The sequence below is a fragment of the Chrysochloris asiatica genome, unplaced genomic scaffold (assembly GCF_000296735.1).
Source record: "Chrysochloris asiatica unplaced genomic scaffold, ChrAsi1.0 scaffold00002, whole genome shotgun sequence".
Lineage (NCBI taxonomy): Eukaryota > Metazoa > Chordata > Mammalia > Afrosoricida > Chrysochloridae > Chrysochloris > Chrysochloris asiatica.
In genome coordinates, this window is record NW_006408520.1 from 49,628,862 (window position 1) to 49,653,791 (window position 24,930).

A 24,930-nucleotide genomic window follows, 5' to 3' on the forward strand; every position below is an offset into this window, starting at 1 on the left:
AGTGGCTGAGGACTCTAGATTGATGAACAGACTTGCAGAATGTACCCTTTGGAGATGTAAATTATTATATATGCCTGAGTGGTTTTTTTGTTTGTTTTTTTAAAAAGCTAAAGTGGATAGAGAGAAATATTGTTAACTGATGATACATGGAGGGGATTATAATCATTGTAATGAAACAATGCATATGATTTGTTGAATGTAAAACTGATGATATGCCCTGTAAACTTTCACTCAATACACAATAAAAATCTTAAATAAAAAACAAAACAAAAAACAGTAATGGATGAAAGGGGGTGGGGTGGGGCATAAGTGTTAGGTGGTTGTTCTTGTTAAAGTGCTGCTGAGTTGGTTCCGACATACAGCCAATTTGTATAGGGTTTCTGAGGAGTGACTGGTGAGTTTGAACCACTGATCTTATAGTTAGCAGTTATCCTACAGCACCACAACAGGTTGTACTTGTTAATTCACATTTATTCAGATGCAGGTACTAGAATGTTGTTGTTACAAAGCCTAAAATAATGTTCCTTGCCTTTAAGGTGTTTATAATCCAAAGGAGAAAGACATCCCTTAAAAATTAATTTTATTTCAAAGTAGTAAGGGTTTATTAGAGACATTAGAAATGACTATTTGTGGGGAGGTGACATTGCAGTAGGTGGAAAGTGGAAAGAAAGAAGAGTAAGAAGCAAAACTTCCTGGAAAAGTAAGACTTGAAGGACAAATAAAAGTGAGACAGGCGTACTTTAGGCACAAAGGAATGCAACAGCAGCTGTATAGGGGAAACTACCTGCAATTCAATAGAGGGGTAAGAAGACACAAGGAAAGAGGATAATGAGGTCTTGAAGGCTAATGTGTACAGAGGTTACACATTTTATACACTCAACACATTTTATGCATTCAACACTTACTCCTGTGCCATTAGGACGAAGAGCCTTCCTGCTCCTATAAAGATTTCATCTCAGAAACCCTATACTAGCAGGGTTTCTATGTGTCAGAACCAACTCAACAGAAGACAAAAACAGTTGTGCCATGGAATCTTAAGGAATACATGGCTTCAAGGAATCCAGAATTTCCTAGTGTACAGATGTTGGGGAATGTATGCATTTTCTGAGGGAGTCAGGCTCTACAATGGGTTACAAACAAAAACATATATTAATGACTACTGCCAAGGAGCTCTGGTAGCATAGTGGTTACGAATCGGGCTGCGAGCCTTGAGGCCAGCAATTCGAAACTACCAGCCGCTCCACGGGAGAAAGATGAGGCATTCTGCTCCCGTAAAGATTTACAGCCTTGGAAACCCTGTACAAGTCTCTATGGGTCGCCAGTGCAGGCATGAAGCCACGGGATATTTTTATAAATATAGATGAATGACATGGTTAGATTTGCATGTTTATTATGACAGAAGTATAAAGGATGGACTTAAAAGAGAATAATAACAAGGACTTACTATCAGTCAGGTGCTGGCCTAAGTATTTTACTCATTTGATCCTCATAGCAATCCCTATGACATAGGTACTCTTATACACTTTACAAATAAGGAAACTGAGGAACAGTGATGTTAACTACTTTCCCAAGATGTATACAACAGTTATTAAGTGGCAAAGATATCTACAGGACAAGACTGGAATTAGTGAGATAAATTAGGATGCTGTGGAATAGCATAGGCAAGAAATAATGAAAGCTTTAACTAAGACAGAGGTAAGAGAAGAGAAGAAAAGAAGATAGAATTGTGGAGTGAAATCCACAAATGACTTGTTATTTTAGTCTCAGTGTCCTGTAATTTAAGATACCCTAGAAGAGACAGTTCTAAAGAGTAGGTAGAAAATAATTTGGTTTGGGACATGTTTAATTTGATGTATTTTCATGTAGCCAAAAAAACATATTTAATGGATATGTGCATATACAAGTGTAAACTTCAGAGAAGAACTTAAGGCTGATACTGAAAAGTTAAAATACTACTTAAATGAATATAGTAGTCATAACATCAGATGGGGAAACTGACTTGGTAAAGAGTTAAAACTTTCTTCATATGATCAGTAACGCAAATACTACAAGCTATATTAACAAATGCACAATATCTACAATAAGAGTAGTGGCAGCGCCCCCTTCATTGAACTAATCAGGCCATACAAGAGTACCAAATTTAGAATACTGTCAGGTCAGTGATTAGTAAGTGATGGTACTTTACCATGTCACAAGAAAAAAAAAGACAAAACTGGGGGAAAGACCCATATGATAGCCATATTAAAGTATCAGGGAGAGAATTTTACTTCATAGGAAAAATTATAGTGAGGTCATTTCAACATTAATTGAACACTTAAATGGTATGAGGTGAAGTTATAAAAAGAAATGGCATGGTCCTTTCCAGTGTTGTTGTTGTTAAGTGCTGGTAAATTGGTTCTGATTCATAGCAAACCCGTAGAGAGTTTCCAAGGAGCAGCTGGCGGTTTAGTCCAGTGGATTAGTCCAGCACTCCCAAATGGAACTGCTTCAGAAGGCGGTGGCTCACAGTCACCTGAAGCAAAAGAAAACATGAGCTCCAAGGGCTTTTGACAGGTATGCTTCAGAGGAGATTCAGGTGTCATATGAGGTAACTAGATTAGATTACTTTCCTTGCTGGAGATTCAATAACAGATTCATCACAGAATAAAGTGAGGTCTCCAGAAAAGGCAATCCTTTTAAAACTGCTTTAACCATATTTGGAAAAAATTTTCTCTAAAATAATGCTAATAGACATTTCTCTGCTTCATAACTTTTAAGAGGTTATGAAGTGTATAGACCTGTTTCAGTAAAAAATCTCTTGTCATTGCTGGTTCTCATGTCTTATTTGATAATTTTTCAGTTGTTACTGTTAAGTGTCGTCGAGTCGATTCCGACCCATAGCAACCCTGTATAGGGTTTCCGAGGAGTAGCTGGTGAGCTTGAACCACTGACCTTGCAGTTCAAATGGCTTTGCAGTCTGGTGCATTAACCCACAGCACCACACCAGGACTCCATTTTTCAGTAATTAAACTTAATTTTTAAGAACTTCTTTTGGCAAAAATCATCCTTTTCTGTTTCTCTTGCATCTATTCCTTTCTTTATAAGAACTGTACAGTATTACATAGTACTGTATACTGCATTATTGTCATTTGTGTGTTTCTTTCATGCTGGGTCAGAGCTTTTTGGGAGTAAAAACTATACTTATTCCACTTGGCATTTCTGGTGCCTAATAAGTGTTTAATGAAATTATAAATATTCCTACCATTTCCCACCCTTATTATTCTAACTAGTTTGATTTACACCACCAAAACATTGCCACACAACTAGAAAATCCAGCAAATTAAACCAGTAACCTTATTTTATGAATAATTCTAAGCTAATGGATTTTGGGGTAAGGATCTAAAGGTTTACTAAATTGCGCAGGGGCGCATTCAGTCTTGTTCATTTTATTTCCAGTCCAATTAGTACAGAGTATTCAAATATTTGCATGAACTTCAAGGTTGGCAGCTCACCAGCTGCTCCTTGGAAACCCTATACAGGGTTGCTATGGGTCAGAATCGACTCGTTGGCACTTAGCAGCAACTACAAGAGTAGCTTTATGGCTTTCTTTTAATAGAGGTAATTGCTATAGTTTATAAAATTTGGCTTCTTAGTTACCAAACAAAAATAAGTATAATAAGATTCACACTATCATTAAACTGAAGTCCAGTATACAGCAAGCATTTCAGACATCGAGTAAATTAATAGATGAATGAATAATTAGCAACAAAGTTTTCCTCCTGGTTGTTAGGTATATTATTTATGTATTTTGGCAAAGGGGGCACTAAGTGATAGTATCCTTAAAAAAAAAAAAGAATCTTGTTTTTTTTTTCTTTTTACACTGTTAATTTTCATTTGTTAATCCTCTGATGAAAAATCCCACACAGCCGTAGCATATCTAGTCACAGCAGAATCGTCATTCCTTCTTTGTGCCAGCACTAACTCTTTGCAGTCCTCCTGAATTTTTTTCATTCTGCTTCTGCATTCCTTGCATTGTTCTCTACAGGTTTTTTTCTTCTCATATAAGCCATGTCTTGCAAGTCTGTGTTTGTGTTCATTTTTCTTTACATAATCCAAGGAATTGTAAATCATGCTGAAGACAGGAGTCTTGACACCACAAAAATGGATTCCGAACTTAACACAATGATGACATCTGGTGTTGTCTTATGCCTCTTAGCTAGTTTCTTCAAATTTCTGTCTTTTAGGTACTATTGCCTTCGCAAGGTCACGAACTTCATGGACCCAATAGTTACTGTGTTATTCATGATGGCAGCAGACTCTCAAGCAGCCAGGCAGAGAAAAACACTTATGTATCTTGCTTAATTTTTATTATAGCCCATTTAGATATTATACTTCCAGTTCTTAGAAGAGACTTGAGGCTATGTGATGAGATGAGATCATACTGCTATTTATGGCAGAGCCAACACTTGAAGCTAGGTTTTGGAACCCCAAAGCTCAGTGTTACATTCCAACCATATCTAACACCAGTGATTATGTATGACTTTATGACTAAGTATTTTCTTCACCACTGAGGTTTTTATACAGATTTCTGGGTTCTAAATTTACTGAGTATCTGCCCATAACAAGCAATAGTCTAATACTTGGTTTCAGATGTCTAATACTTACAGACTATGTTGTTGTTGTTTATGTGCCATGGAATCGGTTCCCACTCATAGCGACCCTGTACAGGGTTTCCAAGGCTGTAAATCTTTACGGGAGCAGAAAGCCTCATCTTTCTCCCGTGGAACAGCTGGTAGTTTCGAACTACTGACCTTAAGGTTCGCAGCCTGATTCATAACCACTACGCTACCAGAGCTCCTTACTATAGTAAATGCATATTTTCATATACTGAAAGTATTAAAAAGAAAACTACCTGAAAAAGTCTAAAATACTTGAATTACTTTAAAAAACTCTCAAGTATTTGTGTCACTATGGATCAGAACTGACTCGACAGCACTTCACAACAACAAATTTATAACTAAATTTGAGGGACCGTCGAAATTAAAAATAATTAAAAATAAGAGGGGACTTCGAAAGTTTTTGGAAAAATTCTATTATCTTTTTTTTTTTTTTTTAAATGCTTTATTGTGAATTATGTGATAGTTTACATGGGAGGACATCAGCTTCACATTGATCCCATCATATATCGTTTCCTTGCCATGGTTGTAATCCCTTCCCTGCAGCATAGATCAACCAAAGGGTATACCCCACAAGCCTGCCCTCCTGTCATCCGCACACCTCCCCTCTCTCTTTCCAGATCCAAGTCCTCCAGCTGCTCCATTTCCCCATGTCTTGTCTCTGCCTCCATCCCTGGCATCACTGCTTCTCTGGGTAGGGTTCCGATCTCTGCTCTTCTCCTTTGATGGTTCCAGGGACCTCCGCTCCTAGACTGCAAGGTTAATCTCTCCCCTCCCTTTGCCCCAATATGTCCACCTTTACATTTCCAGACCTTACAATCAGTCCTGATAACAATTATTCGCTATTGTATCACAGGAGACCTATCCACATCTCCTTTCATCAGCCTTGACTAGGCAGAATGGATACTACTCAGTGGAGATTCTACCTTGTTCCATGCCCTCTGGATCTAGGTTCCCTCTGTCCTCTCCGTGTGTGGAAGAGATGGGGACTGATCCTCGCTGTTAAGATTAGTTCACTCTTTTGAACTATTGCTTCCATAGGTGTGTGTCAAGTTCATCAAATTGTATCAGATTATTCTTTTTCCCCTCTTCTTTCTTCTTCTGTTTGAGCTCTGATCATCCAGCCATTGAAGCCAGGTCAAGTGGGCATTGTCTGCAAGTGTGGGTGTACTCATGCATGTACCCTCTCTTTTTATCAGCTGGACGTTTCACTCTACATTCTAGTCCTCTGTGGCTATGTCGCTGACTCTGGGTCTAAGAGTCCCCTGCTGGCCAACCAGGTCCCCATTCAGGTTCACAGGAGTCTACTGAGCATTGTAGGGCTTGGCTTGCATCTTCATTGCTGTTTTTTCCCCTCTCTTTCCCTTATCAGTGACAAACATGGTCACCAATTACAGCATGCATTCCCAGTGAGCCTTAGTCTTAGAAGGGGGGTTGCCTTGATGTCTCCTGGGCGAGCCACTTGTTTGTTCTTGTAGTAATCCGTCGGCCTGCCTATATTGTTTTGTATTTATCTTGCCAGTCTTTCTTTCAGGACGTATCTTCTGTTCTTCTGGCCACTCCAGGCTGTTCTGCTTGTCCTTTCAAGTGGACCTTTCCCCTCAGATGATTCTGGATGCTATTCAGGATCCCATCTATGGGTAAATATTTTTCCATCCTTTAACTTTTAGTCTGTTTTTGTCTTTGTGTGTAAGGTGTGTCTCTTGCAAGTAGCATATTGAAGGGGCTTGTTTTCTTATCCATTCTGCCACTCTGTCTCTTCACTGGTGCATTCAATCCAGTGATGTTCAATGTAATTATCGATAGGTATGAATTAATTGCTGCCATTATGTTATTTTTTTGGTGGTGCTGTTCATTCTTTTGCTCTGCATTCCTTCTTGTGTTGGGTTTGTGTTTTTTGTGCTATTTCTTGTCGGTTTCTTTTTAGCTTTCATGTTGGCTTGTTCTGCTTGGAAATTCATTTTTATGATAAGTTGTGAAGTATTAACTTTCTTTGGGGTTACCTTGTAGTCTACTAACTTTTCTCTCTGTTTAAAATAATCCATTGTCTCCTGTAATTTACCTGGCATCCTCACCACTTGGGTCTCTATTGTTATGTTTGCCCCTTCTTTGACATTTATATAATTTTGATCTTCTGTTGACCTCCCAGTTCCTTTGAGTTTGTTGTTGTAGTCTTGTTCTGTTCTGGACTCTGCTATCTGTTGACTGAGTTCCAGGTGGTGTTGCCATGCCTGTCAATCTCTGTTTGTTGTCTGTTCTTGTTGGTTTTCAGTCCACAGAACTCCCTTTAGGATGTTTCGTAGTGCTGGATTGGTTTTGATAAAATCTCTGATTCTGTTTATCCTGGAATGTCTTGATGGCACCATCGTTTTTGATTTATAGTTTTGCTGGATAGATGATTGTTGGTTGACAGTTTTTTTTCTTGTAGGGTTTTGTTGTATATGTCTCCCCATTGCCTTCTTGCCTGCATTGTTTGTTCTGAATTGTTGTTGTTGTTAAGTGCCGTCAAGTCGGTTCTGACCCAAAGCGACCCTGAACAGGGTTTCTGAGGCTGTAAATCTTTACGGGAGCAGAAAGCCTCATCTTTCTCCCGTAGAGCAAAGCTTAATCTAATTTGCTTGCCTTTATAAGTGACATTTTTCTTTTCCCTGGCCTCTTTTAGTTTTCTTTCCTTGTCTTTGATTTTGGAAAGCTTGATTATTACATGTCTTGGTGACTTTCTTTTGGGGTCTATCCTTCCTGGGGTACGTTCAGCTTCTTTAATGTTTATCTTCTCATCTTTCCAGATGTTAGGGATTTTTCTTCCAGAAGCTCTTTAACTATCTCCTCTGTGGGCTTCTCTGCGTCTTCCTGTTCTGGAATGCCAATGATTCTTACGTTGTTCCTCTTCATGTTATCCAGCATGAATCGTAGACTGTCTTCAGATTTCTTTATCCTATTATCTGCTTGTTCTTCTATCTTAGCAGTATTGAGAGATTTTTCTTCCAGCTCACTAGTTCTGGCTTCCATCTCTTCTAATCTGCTCCTTTCCCCTTTCAGCGTATTGTCCATTTCTGATATCTTATTATTGATCATTTGGACATCTTTTTGCAGGTTTTGAATTGTTTCCAATGCTGTATCAATCTTATTTGATTTCTCCTGTAGTACTTTCCTGACTTCTTGTTTTCCTCCACCCCTTTTCAGAGCAGTTGAATTTGTTTTCATATCATTTTTCTAAATTCTTTCTCAGACATATCCGAAACCTGCTCTTTTTCCTCTATAAAGCCTTTGTCTGTCTCCAGCTCATTTGCATCAACTACTCTCTTTTGTTTTGGGGCATGTTTCGATGAGGTTTGTTGCTTTTTATTTGGCATTATTATTATTACTATTATTATTAAGCTTAAGTGAATGCTTGAATAATTTGTTGTTTGTTTACTGGGTGTCTCCTGGTGAATGTGATCAGGAGATAGTCTTCCCTTTTCTCATGTAATGCTTAGCGGGTGTTGTTGGGTCCTGTCTCAGAGGTGGAATATTATGGGGCATGATTATAGCTTGGTTATATGGCCACGATTGCTGTCTCTTCTTGGGTAACAGAGAGAAAAGGCTCCCACCCCCAGGAAAGATGTGTGATCAAAAGGACCAAAAGCAGAAGTAATATAAATGCACAGACAAAAAGCACCACTTTAGAACAGAAATGAAGTTGTGGTCGACTGTCCCAAACTACATGGTCAGTTTGTGTGTAATCAGAAGCCTCCATCAGGGGGTGGGGGTGACCATTCTCTCCGGCCCCTCCTCTAGTCACTATAGTAGATGTGCACAGGTAGATATTGGGGAGCTAATGGGAGAACAATTGTCCACTATTTTTGTCTCTGAAAGTCAGTTAGGTATCTGCTTGTGCACAGCGCAAATTCTCGGTATGGTTGAGACCTCTTATGCTGGAGTTTTACAGATTGCTTTGAATTGGGTCTGAGCAGGGAGCTCTAGCAGAGCAGCAGCCGTGGACCGGAAGGACAGCAGCCCAAAACCCCAAGCCACTACTCAGGAGAAAGGCGAGGCGCTTCGCTCCTGCTCAGACTCATAGCCTCAGAACCCTGCACAGGGTCGCCTGCAGTGGGAACTTACTCTACAGTGGACTGATGTGAGGAGTCCATCTGTGAAAATTTTTGGATCTGTGACTCTGCGGTTGACATTTTAAGTTGCTGCCAAGCTCCTCTCTCTGTACAGTGGGAAAACTGCCCCACCTGATGTCCGGGCTGAGCAATGAAGTTGGGAGATGGAGAGAGAGAGGGAGAAATATGTAGTCTCCCGTGTCTCTTTTTTTTGCAGATGCTTCTGCACCATTTTAGCGGCGTTTTCTGAGCCAGACTGGGTTTAGCCCCACCCTCTAAACTCTGCCAGGGCGGGGTAGTTGCTAGCGAGTCCCCTCTCCAGATTCCTAACTCACCTGTATTTTCCTTAATATCATGGTTTTTTTCAATTGCGAGTGCAGGAAACTGACATCCTGGATCTTATGGTAGATCTGGAGCTCTGGAGTTGTTCTATGAGCGCTTTCTTTGTGAGATCCCCTTCCTTTCTCACCGGAGCATACCCTACCTGGTTTTCGAGGTTATATCCCCAACTGGAAGTCCCATTAGCTTTTAATTCCATTTGTCCACAAACTTTTTTAAGCCCCTTGTATACTTACCAATCTATAAGGTAAGATTTCCTAGGCACATCTATGTCTGAATTTATTCATCTATTTCTAGTACTATATGTGTTCCAAAAAACAATTCACACTTATTGCTATTGAATTGATTACAATTCATGGTGACCCCCGCGTTACAGAATAGAACCGCTCCATAGGGTTTTCTTGGCTATAATCTTTAAGGAAGCAGATCACCAGGCCTTTCTTCTGTCGTGAAGTTGGGAAGGTTTAAGTCACCAAACTTTAGGTTAACAGCTAAGCACAAGAACCTAGATGTTTTACATAATTCTTAAACAATATCAAGAATATTAAATTCTCATTTGTTGAAAAAAAAGACCAATAATCTAAGAAATATGTATAAATGCCATTATTAAACATTTTACCTGAAATGTAAGGATGTTAAATTAATAAAAAATAAATCATTAAAAAATATTACTTTCTATTCTTTCAATTCTCTAAATTCAGGTGGGATATATTCAAGGTCATATTTTGGCTCTCGTGGACTTGTTTTCATTTTCTTCAGCTTCAGTTTGAATTTACATATGAGTAATTGATGGTCTGTTCCACAGTGTGCCCCTGGCCTTGTTTTGACTGATGTTATGGAGCTTTTCCATAGTCTCTTTCCACAGATGCAGGCATTTGATTTCTGTGTATTCCATCTGCTGAGGTCCATGTGTATAATCATCTCTTATGCTGTCTAAAGAAGGTATTTGAAATGAACAAATCATTGATTTTCACAGAATTCTATCATGCGATCTCCAGCATCATTTCTATCACCAAGGCCATATTTTCCAACTACTGATCCTTCCTCTTTTCTCCCAACCTTTGTATTCCAATAACCAGTAAAGACTAATACATCTTGATTGCATGTTTGATCAATTTCAGATTGAAGAAGTTGATAGAATTCTATTTCATCCTCACTGGATTTAGAATTTATTATTCATAAATTTGAATAATAGTGGTATTAACTCATCTTCCCTGTAGGTGCATGGATGTTATCCTAACACAGACAGCATTGTACCTCATGACTGATCTGGATATGTTCTTTTTGACAATGAAGGCAACACCATTCCTCTTCAATTTGTCATTCCCAGAATAGTAAACCATGTGGTTGTCAGATTCAAAATGGCCAATATCAGTCCATTTCAGCTCACTAATGCCTAAAATATCGATGTTTATGCGTTGCATTTCATTTTTGACAATTTCTAATTTTTTTAGATTCACACTTGGTACATTCCATGTTCTGATTGTTAATGGATGTTTACAGCTGTTTCTCTTCATTTTGAGTTGTGCCCCATCAGCAAATGAAGGTCCTGCGGGCTTTTCTCCAACAGGCTTTACTCCATTAGTGTCATCACGGTCCACTCTACTTTGAGGAGGCAGCTCTTCTCCAGTCACATTTTGAGTGCCTTCCAACCTGAGGGGCTCATTTTCTGGCACTATATTTGACAGTGTTTCTCTGCTACTCATAAGGTTTTCAGTGACTAAATAGTCGGAAGTAGTTCATCACTCCAAGGACTTAAAATATTTACTGATGAAGAATCAAAGAGTACAGCCTTTGGTATGGATTACATCTCAATGTAATGAAAACAAAAATCCTCACCACTGGACCAATAAACAATATTCTTATTAATGGAGAAAAGATTGAAGTAGTCAAGGACTTCATTCTTCTTGGATCAATTATCAACACTAATGGAAGCAGCAGTCCATAAAGCAAACAACGTATTTCATTAGGCAAATCTGCTGCATGAGACCTTTTGGAAAGTGCTGAAGAGCAAAGATGTCAGCTTGAGAACTAAGGTGAGCCTGACCCAAGTCACAGTATTTTCAATAACCTCATATGCATGCAAAAGCTGGACAGTGAATAAGGAAGACCTTAGAAGAATTGATGCTTTTGAGTCATGGTGTTGGAGGAGAATACTGAAAGTGCCATAGGCTGTGAAAAGAAGGAAGAAGTGCAGCCAGAGTGCTCCTTGGAGGCCAGGATGGCCAAACTTCATCTCCTATACTTTGAACATATTGTCAGGAGGGACCAGTCGCTGGAGAAGGATATCATGTTTGGGAAGGTGGAGGGTCAGAGAAAAAGAGGAAGACCCCCACCCTAGCGAGATGGATTGGCAAAGTCGCAGCATCAATGGGCTTAAGCGTGGCAACAAATGTGATGTTGGCCCAGGATCGGGCAGTGTTTCGTTCTGTTGTGCATAAGGTCGCTGAGTCAGTATCAACTCATAACAACAACAACTAATAACAACAACAACTCTTTCAATTAAGTAGCTCTGGTAGTATAGTGGTTATGAGTCGGGCTGTTAACCTCAAGGTCAGCAGTTCAAAATGACATGCTATTCTACAGGAGAAAGGTGAGGCTTTCTGCTCCTTTTAAATTTTACGGTTCCCTATATAGGGTCACTATGAGTTGAACCAACTCCCCAGCACACCAATACCACCACTCTTTTAATTAACTCAAACTAACAACTTTTAGGTTGAAATCTGTTCATTATAAACTGTTGTTGATAAGTACTGTCGAATCAGTTCCAACTCATAGATACACTATACAGGGTTTCTAAGGAGCAACTGGTGGGTTTAAACTGCCAACCTTGTGGTTTGCAGTCAGCGTACTAATCCTATAGCAACACACCAGGAGTCCAACATAGCTGGAGGCACTGGGGAATGTACCTGTGACTTTGTTCATGTGAAGCACATGCTCTACCACTGAGATACACCCCAAAGTGGTAAACTAGCAGGTAAAAATTCCTGTATAAAGAATACCTCAAAAAAGAACCTCAACATGCATATTTATATGTACACGCAAACTCTCTTTTAAAAAAATCCAATTAAAATTTTTGTTGAGTAGCTCTTAGAGATTTAAATAAAATCTATTAAGTATTGGCACTGTGAGCTAACACGCTGGACTGCAGAGTTGGTTTAAACCACAAGTTCAGTGGCTCATGCTTACCAGCTGCTCCTTGGAAACCCTTTACAGAGTTGCTATAGGTTGGAACTGACTCAATGGCACTTACCAACAACAAATTCTCCCCTAGTTATTGAAAAAAAAAGTTGTTGTGTAATCAGTCATATGTTCAACAGCAATCTCTTACTAGTTCAAATATCTACTATTACAACATTCAAAACCTGAGAGCCACTCAGACTTTGAACTGCAGAGGGCTCCATTAAGAAGCTATCTGTCACCTAGAAATCAGCAAGGGCATACTATGACCCAACACATCTGTACCTAAACTGTACTTAAATATGTCTCTTCTTTCACTAAGTCCTCTAAGCATTATACTTTTCATTTTTCTCCCAAACTAAAGACTTGAACATATCTGCTATTACCCAATATATACATACAGATTAAACAGAAGAAATCAATTACTCTTGTTTTTGTCTTAAAATGTGAAGTAAAGCAGCAGTTACACATACTCACACACATTAGGGGCTCCTCAGTCATCCTCCCCAAATACTTCTTTTGTTGTTGATCATTTCCAGCAATTATAACAGGCATTTGCTATCAAAGAAAATTGATATTGAAGAAAAAGCAAGATATTTCAATAGATATGTAAGGTCAGATCTCAATACAAAAAAAGAAAAAAAACCCCACCCCATCCGAGAAGTCCAAAGAATTGGCTCTTACTCTGCCTTTAAGTTAGAGAGCTATAACATGAGGATATAAATTTATTAACCTAAGTATATTTATAAAACGTATAATTACATTGAAAACTTGCTGATAATATATAAACATTTACTACAGTAAAGTATAACAATACAGAAAAATTAAATATTTAGGATGGTGGTGGTGGTGGTTATGTGCCGTGGAGTCGGTTCCGACTCATAGCAACCCTGTACAGGGTTTCCAAGGCTGTAAACCTTTACAGGAGCAGAAAGCCTGATCTTTCTCCCGTGGAACCGCTGGTTGTTTCAAACTGCTGACCTTGCAGTTCGCAGCCCAATTCGTAACCACTATACTACCAGAGCTCCTTTTTCAGGATGAGTGACTTGTTATGTATAGATCAGATCTCTTATAAATAGCTAATTAAATTTCAGTACTGCCACAAATCATCCTGCTCTGTTTTTCTGAATGCTGGCTTTACACCTAACACTAATCTAAGAATTGCCACTGAAGCAACAGCCAAAGTGGTAGAGTTTCTTCTCAAGGACAGAGAAGACCGGGTACTGGAGACTGTAAGAACAGAAGGACTGAGTCTTGGTAGTGGAACACCAGGCTTCACTGCAGAATCTTATGCTTCTTTTAAAAAATTATGTTCCACCAATTTGTATTTTTACTTCCAATTTATTTAGCACTAGAAAAAAAAAAGTATATGCGTGTTCAACATGACTCAGTCAATAAACCAAGAAGATACTTAAGAGATGGAAGTTAAAAATTCACTGAGTTACCCCTCAGGATAAGCTAATCCTTTGGCAATCAATATGTGGCAAATAAAAAAATTTCTAAGGTCAAAACTATAAAATATTATAGTAACAATACATGTAGAGAAAGCTTATATAAATAAGGGTGAGTGGAGGAAAAAAATTCATTACAAACTTGGAATTATTTTATATAAAGATCTCTAACTTTTAAATGTAAGGTGATTAGAAATAAAAAGTACCATACTGAGAGTTTTTTTACTTTATAAACTTTCATAAGCATCCATTAGCTATGTGTTGTTATCAAGTGCAGTTGAATCGATTCCCACTCAGCAACCCTGAATAGCATTTCAGAGGCTGTAAATCTTTTCTGGAGCAGAAAGCCTCATCTTTCTCTCCTGGAGTGGCTGGTGGGCTTGAACCACTGACCTTGTGGTTCGTAGTCCAGTGCTAACCCTACTGAGTCACTGCACTCTCCTCTATGTATCAATATACTTCCTTCCAACATAACCTACTAGTAATTGTCTCATTACAGTTCAGTTAGGCAATAAAATGTCTAAGCAACTTACCCCCAAAGAATTTGCTTCAATAGCAGTCTGAACCCCTGTACATCCATAAGCCAATTCTTCAGTAATTAAACAGGCTTCAAAAGTTCCAAGGCCAAGACCTCCTATGGTAGTAAAATGTTTTAAGAGTCCATTACAATATATAGTGCATCTCTATGGAAATAAAGATGAATTATTTTGATTACTTTAAATATCCAATCCAATATTTAAAGTAATCAAAATAGTTTTTGCAAACTTGTAAAAACAGTATCTAGAAATCAATAAAAACAGTATCTAGAAATCAATAATAAAAAGTGTTCTGACTGTCACAGGGACAAATTATGTTTCTCTAAAATAAATTTCAAATATTTAAAAAGTTCTTACTATTTATAACATGTAACATTTCTGTTTGTAAATTCTGGGTTCAACTTGATTTTGTAAAAATTTGATTCAACTTTACTAAAACTTGGACCCTCTAGCTTGAAGAACGTGACAATCTCACAGAAAAAAGTTATCAATAAAATCTTAAAAAAAAAAGGAGTGAGAAAGAAAAGAGATTTGGAACTGGATAGTGGTGATGGCTGTGCAACATGGGTAGGGTTAACTGGTGTGGCTGGATTACTGCTGATGTTGTTAGGTATTGTTGAGTCATTACCCAGAGTGACCCTATGTATAACACAATGAAACACGGTCTGGTCTTATGCCTTCTTCACAATTGCTGCTACTCTTGAGCCCAATCCTGTTACCACTGTGACAGTCCACCTAGTTGGAGGTCTCCCTCATTTTTGCTGACTGTCCACTTTACCAAGCATGATGTCCTTCTCCACAGATTGGTCTTTCCTGATAATATGTCCAAAGTATGAGAGAAAAAGTCTGGTCATCTTAGCTTCGAAGGAACCTACTGGTTGTGCTTCTTCCAACACAGATTCTTCTCCAAAACCATACATTAAATGCATCAATAAATTCTTCTATGGCTTTCTTTATTCACTGTCCAACTTTCACATGCATATGAGGCTACTGAAAATACTACAGTTTGGGTTGGAAGCACTTTAGTTATCAAACTAACATCTTTGCTCTTGAACACTTTAAAGAGAGGTCTTGTGCAGCAGATATGGTTAATGAAATAAATACGTTGTTTGCTTTCTTTACTGCTGTTTCCATGAGTGTTGATGGTAAATCCAAAATGAAGTCTTTGACAATTTCAGTCTTTTCTCTATCATGAAGTTATTTATTGGTCCAGTGGTAAGGATTTTTGTTTTCTTTACATTGAGGTGCAACACATACAAAGGGCTGTGGTCTTTGATTGCACATGTATAAAATTGGTTAAAATGAAAAAAAACAAACTAAAATGCAGCAAAATGACTAACTTAAGTGTGAGAAGTTACCTAGGTTAAGGATCGAACTAAGGTTGGAATCAGCTGTACATAAGGAAAAATACCTCTAAATATGAGTATGAAGCATCTAAAATCAGACAAATTCTTAGTCTGAACAAGGAGACAAAGGTAGAAAGCTATTTAATGGAATCAAATATTTGAAAGACTGAGTAGAAAATTCATAATGCACCTCATTCATTTGTATTCTACGATTTAAAACCTTGAGAACGCTTACCACAACTCTCTGGAATGTGCGTATTCATCAAACCAAGTTCCCAGGCTCTTTTAATTAGGGGGACAGGGTACTTAAAAAAAAAAAAAAGAAAAAAGCCAGTTATACTTTTAGTATAATCCAGATTGTCTGATTATATGGCTTTGTAAAAATTGCAAAAGATGTTTCTTCTAAAAGTATAGAGACTTACCTCGCCAGTTTTATCATATTCTGCAGCAACAGGGATTATTTCCTCTCTGGCAAACTTTCGAGCAGTAGCCTGAAATTCTTTCTGTTGTTCAGTGAATTCTAAGGGAAAGTTTTTAGAAAATATTAAAATAGGACAATGTATTGAGGGAAAAAGTCCTATGAAATCAAAATGCACAAAAATTTATAATAGGGATGTTAACCTAAAACTATGTTACCAGACTTACCAAGATTTCATTATAATAAGTATAATATAAATGAATCTATGTCAAAACAAATGTCAAAGAGGTAAGTAAGATTTCTAGTATTTACAAATAATCAATGTATACAAACCTTAAGGGCTCACGTGAATTTTTCTTTTTCAGTTGGTGAGATAAAAAAATACATCTTTTTTTACTAGTTACAAAGCAGATTTATAAAATGGAACTAATGTACAAGACATGCCCCTAAACTAGGAAAAGGAGATACATTCCGAAACCAAAAGCAATGAAACATGTAAGACTATCAATACCAAAATTTAAATTTTACTCCTCCTTTAATTTCTATCTATAAGTTACCCTAAGGCAACTTGCAAATGTGGCTAAGGAAAGTTTCTTGAAAAGTATTAAGATAAAATTCTGCTAGAACGCTTATACATGGTATCCAAATGATTCAATTACATAAAATATGGGGTTGTGTTATAGTAAAATGAATGAAAGGAATATAATGGGATAGAATGAGGACAGGAGTTGACAATAAAATCCACCCCCTCTCAAATCTACACTATGGTGGTGGTGGTAGTGGTGGTTGTATGCTATTGAGTTGTTTCAGACTCATAGGAACTCTGTATAGGGTTTCTGATGTGGGTTTCATTGAATAGAGGAAAGAGGAAAGAATCTTAGTCCTTTACTCTCAGACATCACATGGCTCCACTGGACTGAGAACTACTAGCATTTCCGATACATTAAGGCCAAAATAGGTGTTAGAACCTATTACCAGACACCTAGCATTATACGCCTGCTGTTGTTGTTGTTGTTAAATGCCATCGAGTGAGTTCTGACTTACAGTGAACCCTGTTATAGGGTTTTCAAGGAGTAGCTGGTAAGCTTGAACCATGAACCTATCAGTTCAGACTGACTTTGTGGCAAAAGCCATAAAAATTAAGGAATAAAAATGAATAAATTGAGACATATTAATTGAGGAATTAAAATAAATAAATGAGACAACGAGGACCCTGCGCATAGAAGAATTCATTGTTTTAGCAAAGCAACAATGAACTATTTTCCTTGGATAGCAGAGCTACAAGGATTTAATATTCTATGCTCAGATCTCTAGTTAAATTTTCTCTTGTTGAATCATTTTCTGATTTATTCATGATTTTATTAGTATCCTTTTACTTTAGATTTTGACTCTCCTACACTTAAGTATATTTTTATTAAAAGTTAGAAGCCATATATATATTAGCTACATTTACACTACTTGTAATCATAGGTAGTTTTAATACTTATATTAACAATGTTCTTAAGATTGCTAGGAGACAGGATTTGTCACTTGAATTACTACCAGTTTAGGCTTAGTGATTATAAACATTCTTCCTTGTAGCCTTAGTTTAAGGCAATAAAGTATCCCTAAAAGCAACTAGGCCATAAATAAGGGCTGTGGGTACAAGAATTCCTAAAAACAATTAGACTATAGATAAAGGCTATGGGTATATAAAGATACTAAATAAAAAGTCTGACTTAGACGTTCTTAAATTAATGAACAGTAAAATAGAGAAGTTGTTTTTCATAGCCTCAGTTTTTCAAAATGTTCTGATAAGTGATGTTTTTGTAGGCTATAAACAGATAGTGTATGGAAGAAGTTAATGGAGAGTTAATTGCACCTAACAACTAAAATTAACAAGACTTAACAGGCAAAGGTTAAGAAACATATGTGAAGGTTAACTTGCTTCTCAGAGAAAATAATAGATTTATGTAGGAATAAATGTTTAACTAAAAGGTTTCAAGGTGCCAGAATGTCTCTTTGCTGTAACTTTGCATCCCTGTTGTAAATCATGAAGAATGTGCCCCAGACTTGATTGTATTTTGATGTCATTGATTACTATGAAAGCAATATTTTTTGTAATGGTATATAAGGGGGTTGTAAGAAAGAATAGAAGGAAGTAGAGAGAGAAGAGAGAAGAAGGAATATGAGGTAGGGAGAAGACTGAAAAGGAGTGCAGGAGTGAAAGAAGTAATGTAGAGACGGAAGAAAAAAATGGAGGAAGTAGGAAGAAGAAGGTAAAGAAGTAATGTAGGAGGAGGTAAGAAGGAGTAGTGTAAGAAGTAATTAATGTAGAAGGAAAAAGAGTGAAAAGAGTAATGTAGAGAATAAGAAGGAGTGTAAGAAGAAATGTAGCAGGAGGTGAGAAGGAGAATAGAGAAGGAGAATGAAGGAGAAGAAGAAGGAATAAGTGGAAGGATAATAAAGCGTGTAAGAAGAAGATTATAGAGGGAAAGCAGGAGAGGGGGAAGTAAAGAAAGTGGAAGGGCATTAAAAAAGCAAGAGGGGACTGAAAGAAAGCAGGAGCAGGGGAAGGGAGAAAAGAAGCAGAAGAGATGAGTAGGAGAGCAGGGGAGTAAAGAATGAGCAGGACAGTAAAGAATGAGAGAAGAATAAAGCATGTAATAAGATTTTTGAATTCATTATGACTTATTGACTCCATGTAATTCTTATCACTGACATCGCACCCGCCTTCAGAAAAAAACCCTGAAATAAATTTGCTGGGGCTGGGTCCCGGCAACTTTGCAGTCCAGTGCATTAACCCGCAGTGCCATAACCGGACTCCATTGTATGGCTAGGAAGTGTTTAACAATTACTAGCCTAATTCAGTTGTCTACGTTGAATTTAGTTGTCTAAGCTGGAATCTTTGTGCAGTGCTGCAGAATAATGCACTGGACCACAAGGTCGGTTTGAACTGCAGGGTCAGCGGTTCAAACTGACCAGTTGCTCCTAGGAAATCCTTTACAGTATGGCTATCAGTCAGAACCGATGGCTCTTAACAACAATAAGCTGAAGATTATCCATATAAACCATTACACTTGTCATTTATTTTGGGCTTCATACTTAGGAAGAAGGAAAGGAATATATGTATGTATGGGAATACCATCTATCTATGATAGAAAGAAATACTACCAGGAAGTGCATGGAATTAACTGTGAACAATGTGGATGGTGATTGATTCACTGACAAACATTACAAAATACATTCCACAAAAGTACATGCATAATAAGTATATGTTTAAAATAAAAGAACAGAATGTAACATATACCAAAACTAAATCCCAATCCTGATTCACGTAGTGGAGCAGCTTTTGTATGTTGGGATCTCCAGTCAAAACGAGAAACACTTCTCAGAACCTGTAAAGAACAGTTTTATTAAAATAAATTTGAAAACATGAATCAAATAAGAGACTAATGCAGTTTATTTGACTATCCTTGAGAACAGTTTTAGACATATCATTATTAAATACTTTCAACTGTAATTTGATTTCTATATTAAATAAGCCAATCATTTGAATACTTATCAGAGGAACTAGTAAGGAAAAAAAAAGTATCTAAAGTCAAACAAAATTAATCATGATAATTGCACACTATCGAAGGGAAAGATTTCCAGGATAAAATTCATCAACAGTCGACTTAGGGTCACTATTCTGGATATCTCAACAACAAGCCCCTAGGACACTGATGATTGTGGATCTGGGGTGGGTACAATTGTAGGATGGAATTGTAATGTGTTCAAGAGTTTACTAGTGAAGAACATCAGGGTCAATGGGTACAAAATAGTTCACAACACTCATGGAATGAAGCAATAAAGAAATCAAATGATATATTGCATCAGGCAAATCTGCTACACAAGACACCTTTTAAAGTTAAAGAGCAAAGATGTCAATTTGAGGACTAATGCGCACCTGACCCAAGACTCCTCTTTCTCCTGTGGAATGGCTGGTGGATTCAAACTGCTGACCTTGTGGTTAGTAGCACAATGGGAAACCACTATGGGTTATGTATCCAAGTAAAATTAGATTAACAGCAGAGAATACACTGTTTGCATGTTGTTAAGTGCTGTTGAGTCGGTTCCGACCCATAGCAACCCTGTACAGGGTTTCCGAGGCTGTAAATCTTTACGGGAGCAGAAAGCCTCATCTTTCTCCCGCGGAGTGGCTGGTAGTTTCGAACTGCTGACCTTGTGGTTCGCAGCCAGATTCGTAACAACTACGCTACCGGAGTTTGAATAGTCCATTGTAATTCACTTTGCTGTCTATGGCGATTTCATAGCTGACCATCTGGGCTACAAAGCAAAAAATATTTACTATCAAAAAGTGATTGCTAATCCTGTTATAAACCACCACTAATATACTACTTGTTGTGTTATGCTTAAGCATCTTAAATAAAGTCATATTTACTCTAAAGGATATATAAAAGCAATATAATTAGATATCTATTTAGAGGGCTTCAAAAAGGTAATGGAGTTAAAAGATAATTTAAAGCCTCTGCAGACATATTGGTCCCCTTTATAATTCATTGCTAAATTTAGGACGTTTTAAAGAACACGAAAGTAACCATCTGTACTTATTGAAAAAATGATGTCCCTAGGAAAAGCTTGAGACTGTCAAAGTTAAGCAGTTTAGGCTTCAAAGGATTTTAATGGAACTGTCCCTAGGCAATTCTGATACGCAGATACTAAAAAAAACACAGAAGTTGAACAACATGCTAAGAGATCAAAAATTGAACATGCTTTTCAGAATTTGTAAAAACAAACTGTACACTGTGTAGATAAAGATTTATCACCCACATTTCAACTGACTATAAGGAACTCGGGTAGCGTAGTGGTTACGAATCGGGCTGAAAACCACAAAGTCAACAGTTCGAAAATATCAGCTGCTCCGCGGAGAAAGATGAGGCTTTCTGCTCCTGTAAAGATTTACAGCCTCGGAAACCCTGTTCAGGGTCGCTATGAGTCGGAACCGACTCAACGGCACTTAACAACAACAACAACATAAAGAGATTATGTAATGTAGTGAATTCTTTAAAGTCTTTTCTAGTCTTATCTTTGTAACTCTCACCAAACAACTCTTCCTGATAAATCTGGGTAAGAAGTAGGTGGGAGAAAATATAGGTAGAATGGCATGATTAATCTGTGGATGCTAACAAGAGTTCATTGTAATTTATCTAACATGGGTTAATAATGAGCCTTCTCAGAAGCAGAAGGGGAGAGCTCACTACCATCAAAGAAGAGCCAGGAGTGGAGTGATCCCTATGCAATGAACCTCCTAGGCCCAGGATGGAAAACTGTGACACCAAAGGAATGGCAGAGGAGCAGCAGCAGCAGAGCCAATAACCAAAGCATGAGACCAGCCCACAGAGCAAACAAAGCTCAATGACTTGTTTGTTGAGTAGGGTGCCTACAGGCACTCAAATGGGTGAGCTAGATTTGCTGATCCAGAGCTAGAGCTGGAGGACTTCCAACTACGGCTTATGGTGGAGTGGTGTGTGGTGTGGGTATTTATCAGCAGTTGGCTGTAACAACTGTGCCCTGAGTATTTCTAACCCCGAATTGTAACATGTTAACTTCCCTAATAAACCCCATAACGCTGAGTATGGTATCTGAGTTCTGTGTGGCCACTGCAACAAATTATAGAACCTATTGAGTAAGAGGGTGGTAGCAGATGGTTTGGTGCACATTTTTGCAGATTGTCAAATAGCTTTTAATTTAAAGTACTTTCAAAATAATAGCAAACACACACTATAATTTTGAAAAAAAATATGTAAATATTTCCTTTGCAATTTTCATACAGGCATACCTCAGAGATATTGTGAGTTCTGCTCAAGATCATCACAATAAAGCAAATAACACCACATTTTTGTTTCCCAGTTCAAATAAAATTTATGTTTACACTATGCTACAGTCTATTGGGAATCCTAGATGGTGCTTGTGTTAACACACTGGACTGCAGTTGGTTTGAACTGCAAGGTCAATGGTTGAAGCTCACCAGTTGTTCCTCGGAAATCCTATACATACAAGATGGCTATGAGTCAGAACCAACTCAACAGCATTTAATAGCAACAACATAGTCTATTAAGAAACTTTGGTGGCACTGTAGGATAAGAAAGGGACTGCTAACTACAAAGTCAACAGGTCAAACCTACCAGCTGCTCTGATGGAGAAATGAGGTGTTCTACTCCTGAAAAGTTTTGCAGCCTTGGAAATGTTAAATGGGTCTTGGTGAGAGGAAATTAACTCAATGGCATTGGGTGGATAGTCTAGTAAGTGTGCAAGAACATTATAAAAAAGTTTGAAATATTGTGAAATTTACCAAAATGTAACACAAAGACATGAAGTGAGCACAATGCTGTTGAAAAACGGCCTCAACGCAGTGTTGCCAGAAACCTTCAATTTGTTTACACAGTATCTGTGAATTGCAATACGGTATGCCTCATACTTTTTATTTTGGAAAGTAAATGTGGTTTTTCTGGCTCTCATTGTCTAGTCATAACAGACCAAGTCTATTTTTGTTTACAAGCAAAGCTCATGTATTAATTCACTGAATACACAGGACAAGCCTAGGATTAAGGTACATTTTTATTCTTAGTTTACATATAAAGAAACTGAGACTCAGAAAGGTCAAATAAAATTATTCAAGGTCACAATGCTATTAGATATTCAACCCAGCTTTACAAATTTAGATTTGACTCTTGGCCCCTAGGAAAAGCTTTACACAGTCAAAATTATGCAATACTACCATCTACCTTAGCCATTTGAACTGCAAGGTCAGTGGTTCAAGCTCACCAGCTCCTCCTCGGAAACCCTATACAGGGTCGCTATGGGTTGGAACCAACTCAATGGCACTTAACAACAACAACAACCAACTACCTTGTTACACTCTTCTTTCAATTTATTTTCCTTGTTGGTCATTAGACTCTATAAAGATGATAGGAAAATCCCCCTCTAAAACCAGACCAAGAAAGTTCACTTTATTATAAATGTGTATTTAGACTCCATTGAACATAACATCAGATCTCAAAAAACAGGCAAAATAGTCTACTGGTGATGGTGGTTATGTGCGTTGGAATTGGTTCCAACTCATAGCGACCCTGTACAAGGTTTCTGAGGCTGTAAATCATTACGGGAGCAGAAAGCCTCATCTTTCTCCTGCGGAACAGCTGGTAGTTTCGAACTGCTGACCCTTTTGTTAGCAGCCTGATTTGTAACCATTATGCTACCAGAGCTCCTTAAATAGTCTACTGGGAGACTTTAAATAGGAAATTGAGTGGCTCCAAAATAATTTATAAAATATCAGTTTTCACAAATTGCCCAAGACATTTCCAGAAAACATCTACTATATAAAACAAAGTACAGTACAAAAGTGGCAGTATCCAGGGAACAATGCTTATCAATCTATTACAGAATTGTTAGGTGCCATTGAGTTGGTTCGGACTTACAGCAACCCTGTACAGTGTTTCCAAGAGCATAAATCTTTGTGGTAGCAGAAAGCCTCATCTTTCTCCCATGGAACCGCTGATAGGCTTGAACCTCCGGCCTTGTGGATCACAGTACAGTGCTGATCCCATAAAACCACTGTGTTCATTAATAACATAATGTTATCCATTTAAATAAAGAAAAGTGGTTTAGTAGAAATCGCACAGCAATAATGCTCAACTCAAGTCTATCTTTGTGAATTCCGCCAGCTTGAAATTTCTAGTAGTTTTACAAATCTGAAATCTGACTAGGTAATTTGTTGTGATGATTAAAATGAAATAATGTGAATGTTTTACATATTTTTTAGGAGTAAGAGTTTTAGTTTTATAGGAATGTCAAAGAAGAGGTGAAGGAATATGAATTTTCTGGATTAGGTTTTTCCATCATTCCTAGGAGAGATTCAGTTATCCTTTTCTCTAACGTCAATAAAAAATAATTTTAATATAACAGTTTCTGCCTTCAGAGCCCATTAACTTGTACAGCAATGAAAACAATTGGGTCACAATTCATTAGAATTATTCTAAATTCTAACTGAAATTTTTTGGTCAAGGACCTAACTTTAACTCTATTTAAGTAACATTTTAAAGGCAGTCCTGTGTAAATGTATCAATATGCATCTAGTTACTTAACTAAGTAGCGCTGCGGGTTAATGCGCTGGACTGCAAGGTAGGTTTGAACCGCAATATCGGCGGTTCAAGCTCACCAGCTACTTCTTGGAAACTCTATACAGGGTCACTATGGGTCGAAACCGACTCGATGGCACTTAACAACAACAACAAGACACAAAAGTAGCATAGATAAATATCAAGGAAAGGTCTGTGGCTTTTTTTTTTTTTTTAAATGCATGTCAACATGAAAGCATTCTTCTCCATATTACAAAATCCAAAGGGTATGAAGAATATTGTTGTTGTTAAGAACCGTTGAGGGTTGAGGGGATTTCGACTCATAGTGATCCTGTAGAGGGTTTTCAAGGAGCAGCTGGTAGGTTTAAACTGCCAAACTTGTGCTGATACTACAGCGTCATGTTGTTGTTGTTATGTGCCTTGGAGTCGGTTCCATACCAGGAGTCTATTAAGCATACGAAGTAGCCTAAAACGCCAAAGGATCCACTTTTTTTTACCCGTGAATTCACAGGCACCCAAATTAAGACTATCAGAATTCTACACTTTCTAGTATGCCTCAATTGCAGCACAGCATCTACTATACAGCTTTAAGTAAGCAGAAAGTCTTATATTTCTTCTGTGGGGCGACTGAGAGAGTCAAATTACTGACCTTGAGATTTGTAGCCCAGATCTTAATCCACTACCAGGGGTCCTTAAAGAGCTTGTTGTTGTTGTTATTAATTGCCTTCGAGTTGTCGGTTCCGACTCAAAGCGACCCCAGTATAGGGTTTCTAAGGAGTTGGTGGTGAATTTGAACC

At 37.8% G+C, this 24,930-nt stretch overlaps 1 protein-coding gene across 1 annotated transcript in view; it reads right to left on the reverse strand.

Moving 5' to 3' along the window:
* ACADM (acyl-CoA dehydrogenase, C-4 to C-12 straight chain) overlaps positions 1–24,930 on the reverse strand; it is a 42,096-nt gene that overhangs the window by 16,229 nt on the left and 937 nt on the right. Inside the window, exons 2-6 of the mRNA XM_006831088.1 lie at positions 19,303–19,390; positions 16,018–16,115; positions 15,831–15,900; positions 14,247–14,347; positions 12,744–12,820 (exon numbers count right to left, since the gene is read on the reverse strand). Of these exons, the coding sequence (XP_006831151.1) occupies positions 12,744–12,820; positions 14,247–14,347; positions 15,831–15,900; positions 16,018–16,115; positions 19,303–19,390 (434 nt within the window). The remainder of the gene's footprint in view (positions 1–12,743; positions 12,821–14,246; positions 14,348–15,830; positions 15,901–16,017; positions 16,116–19,302; positions 19,391–24,930) is intronic.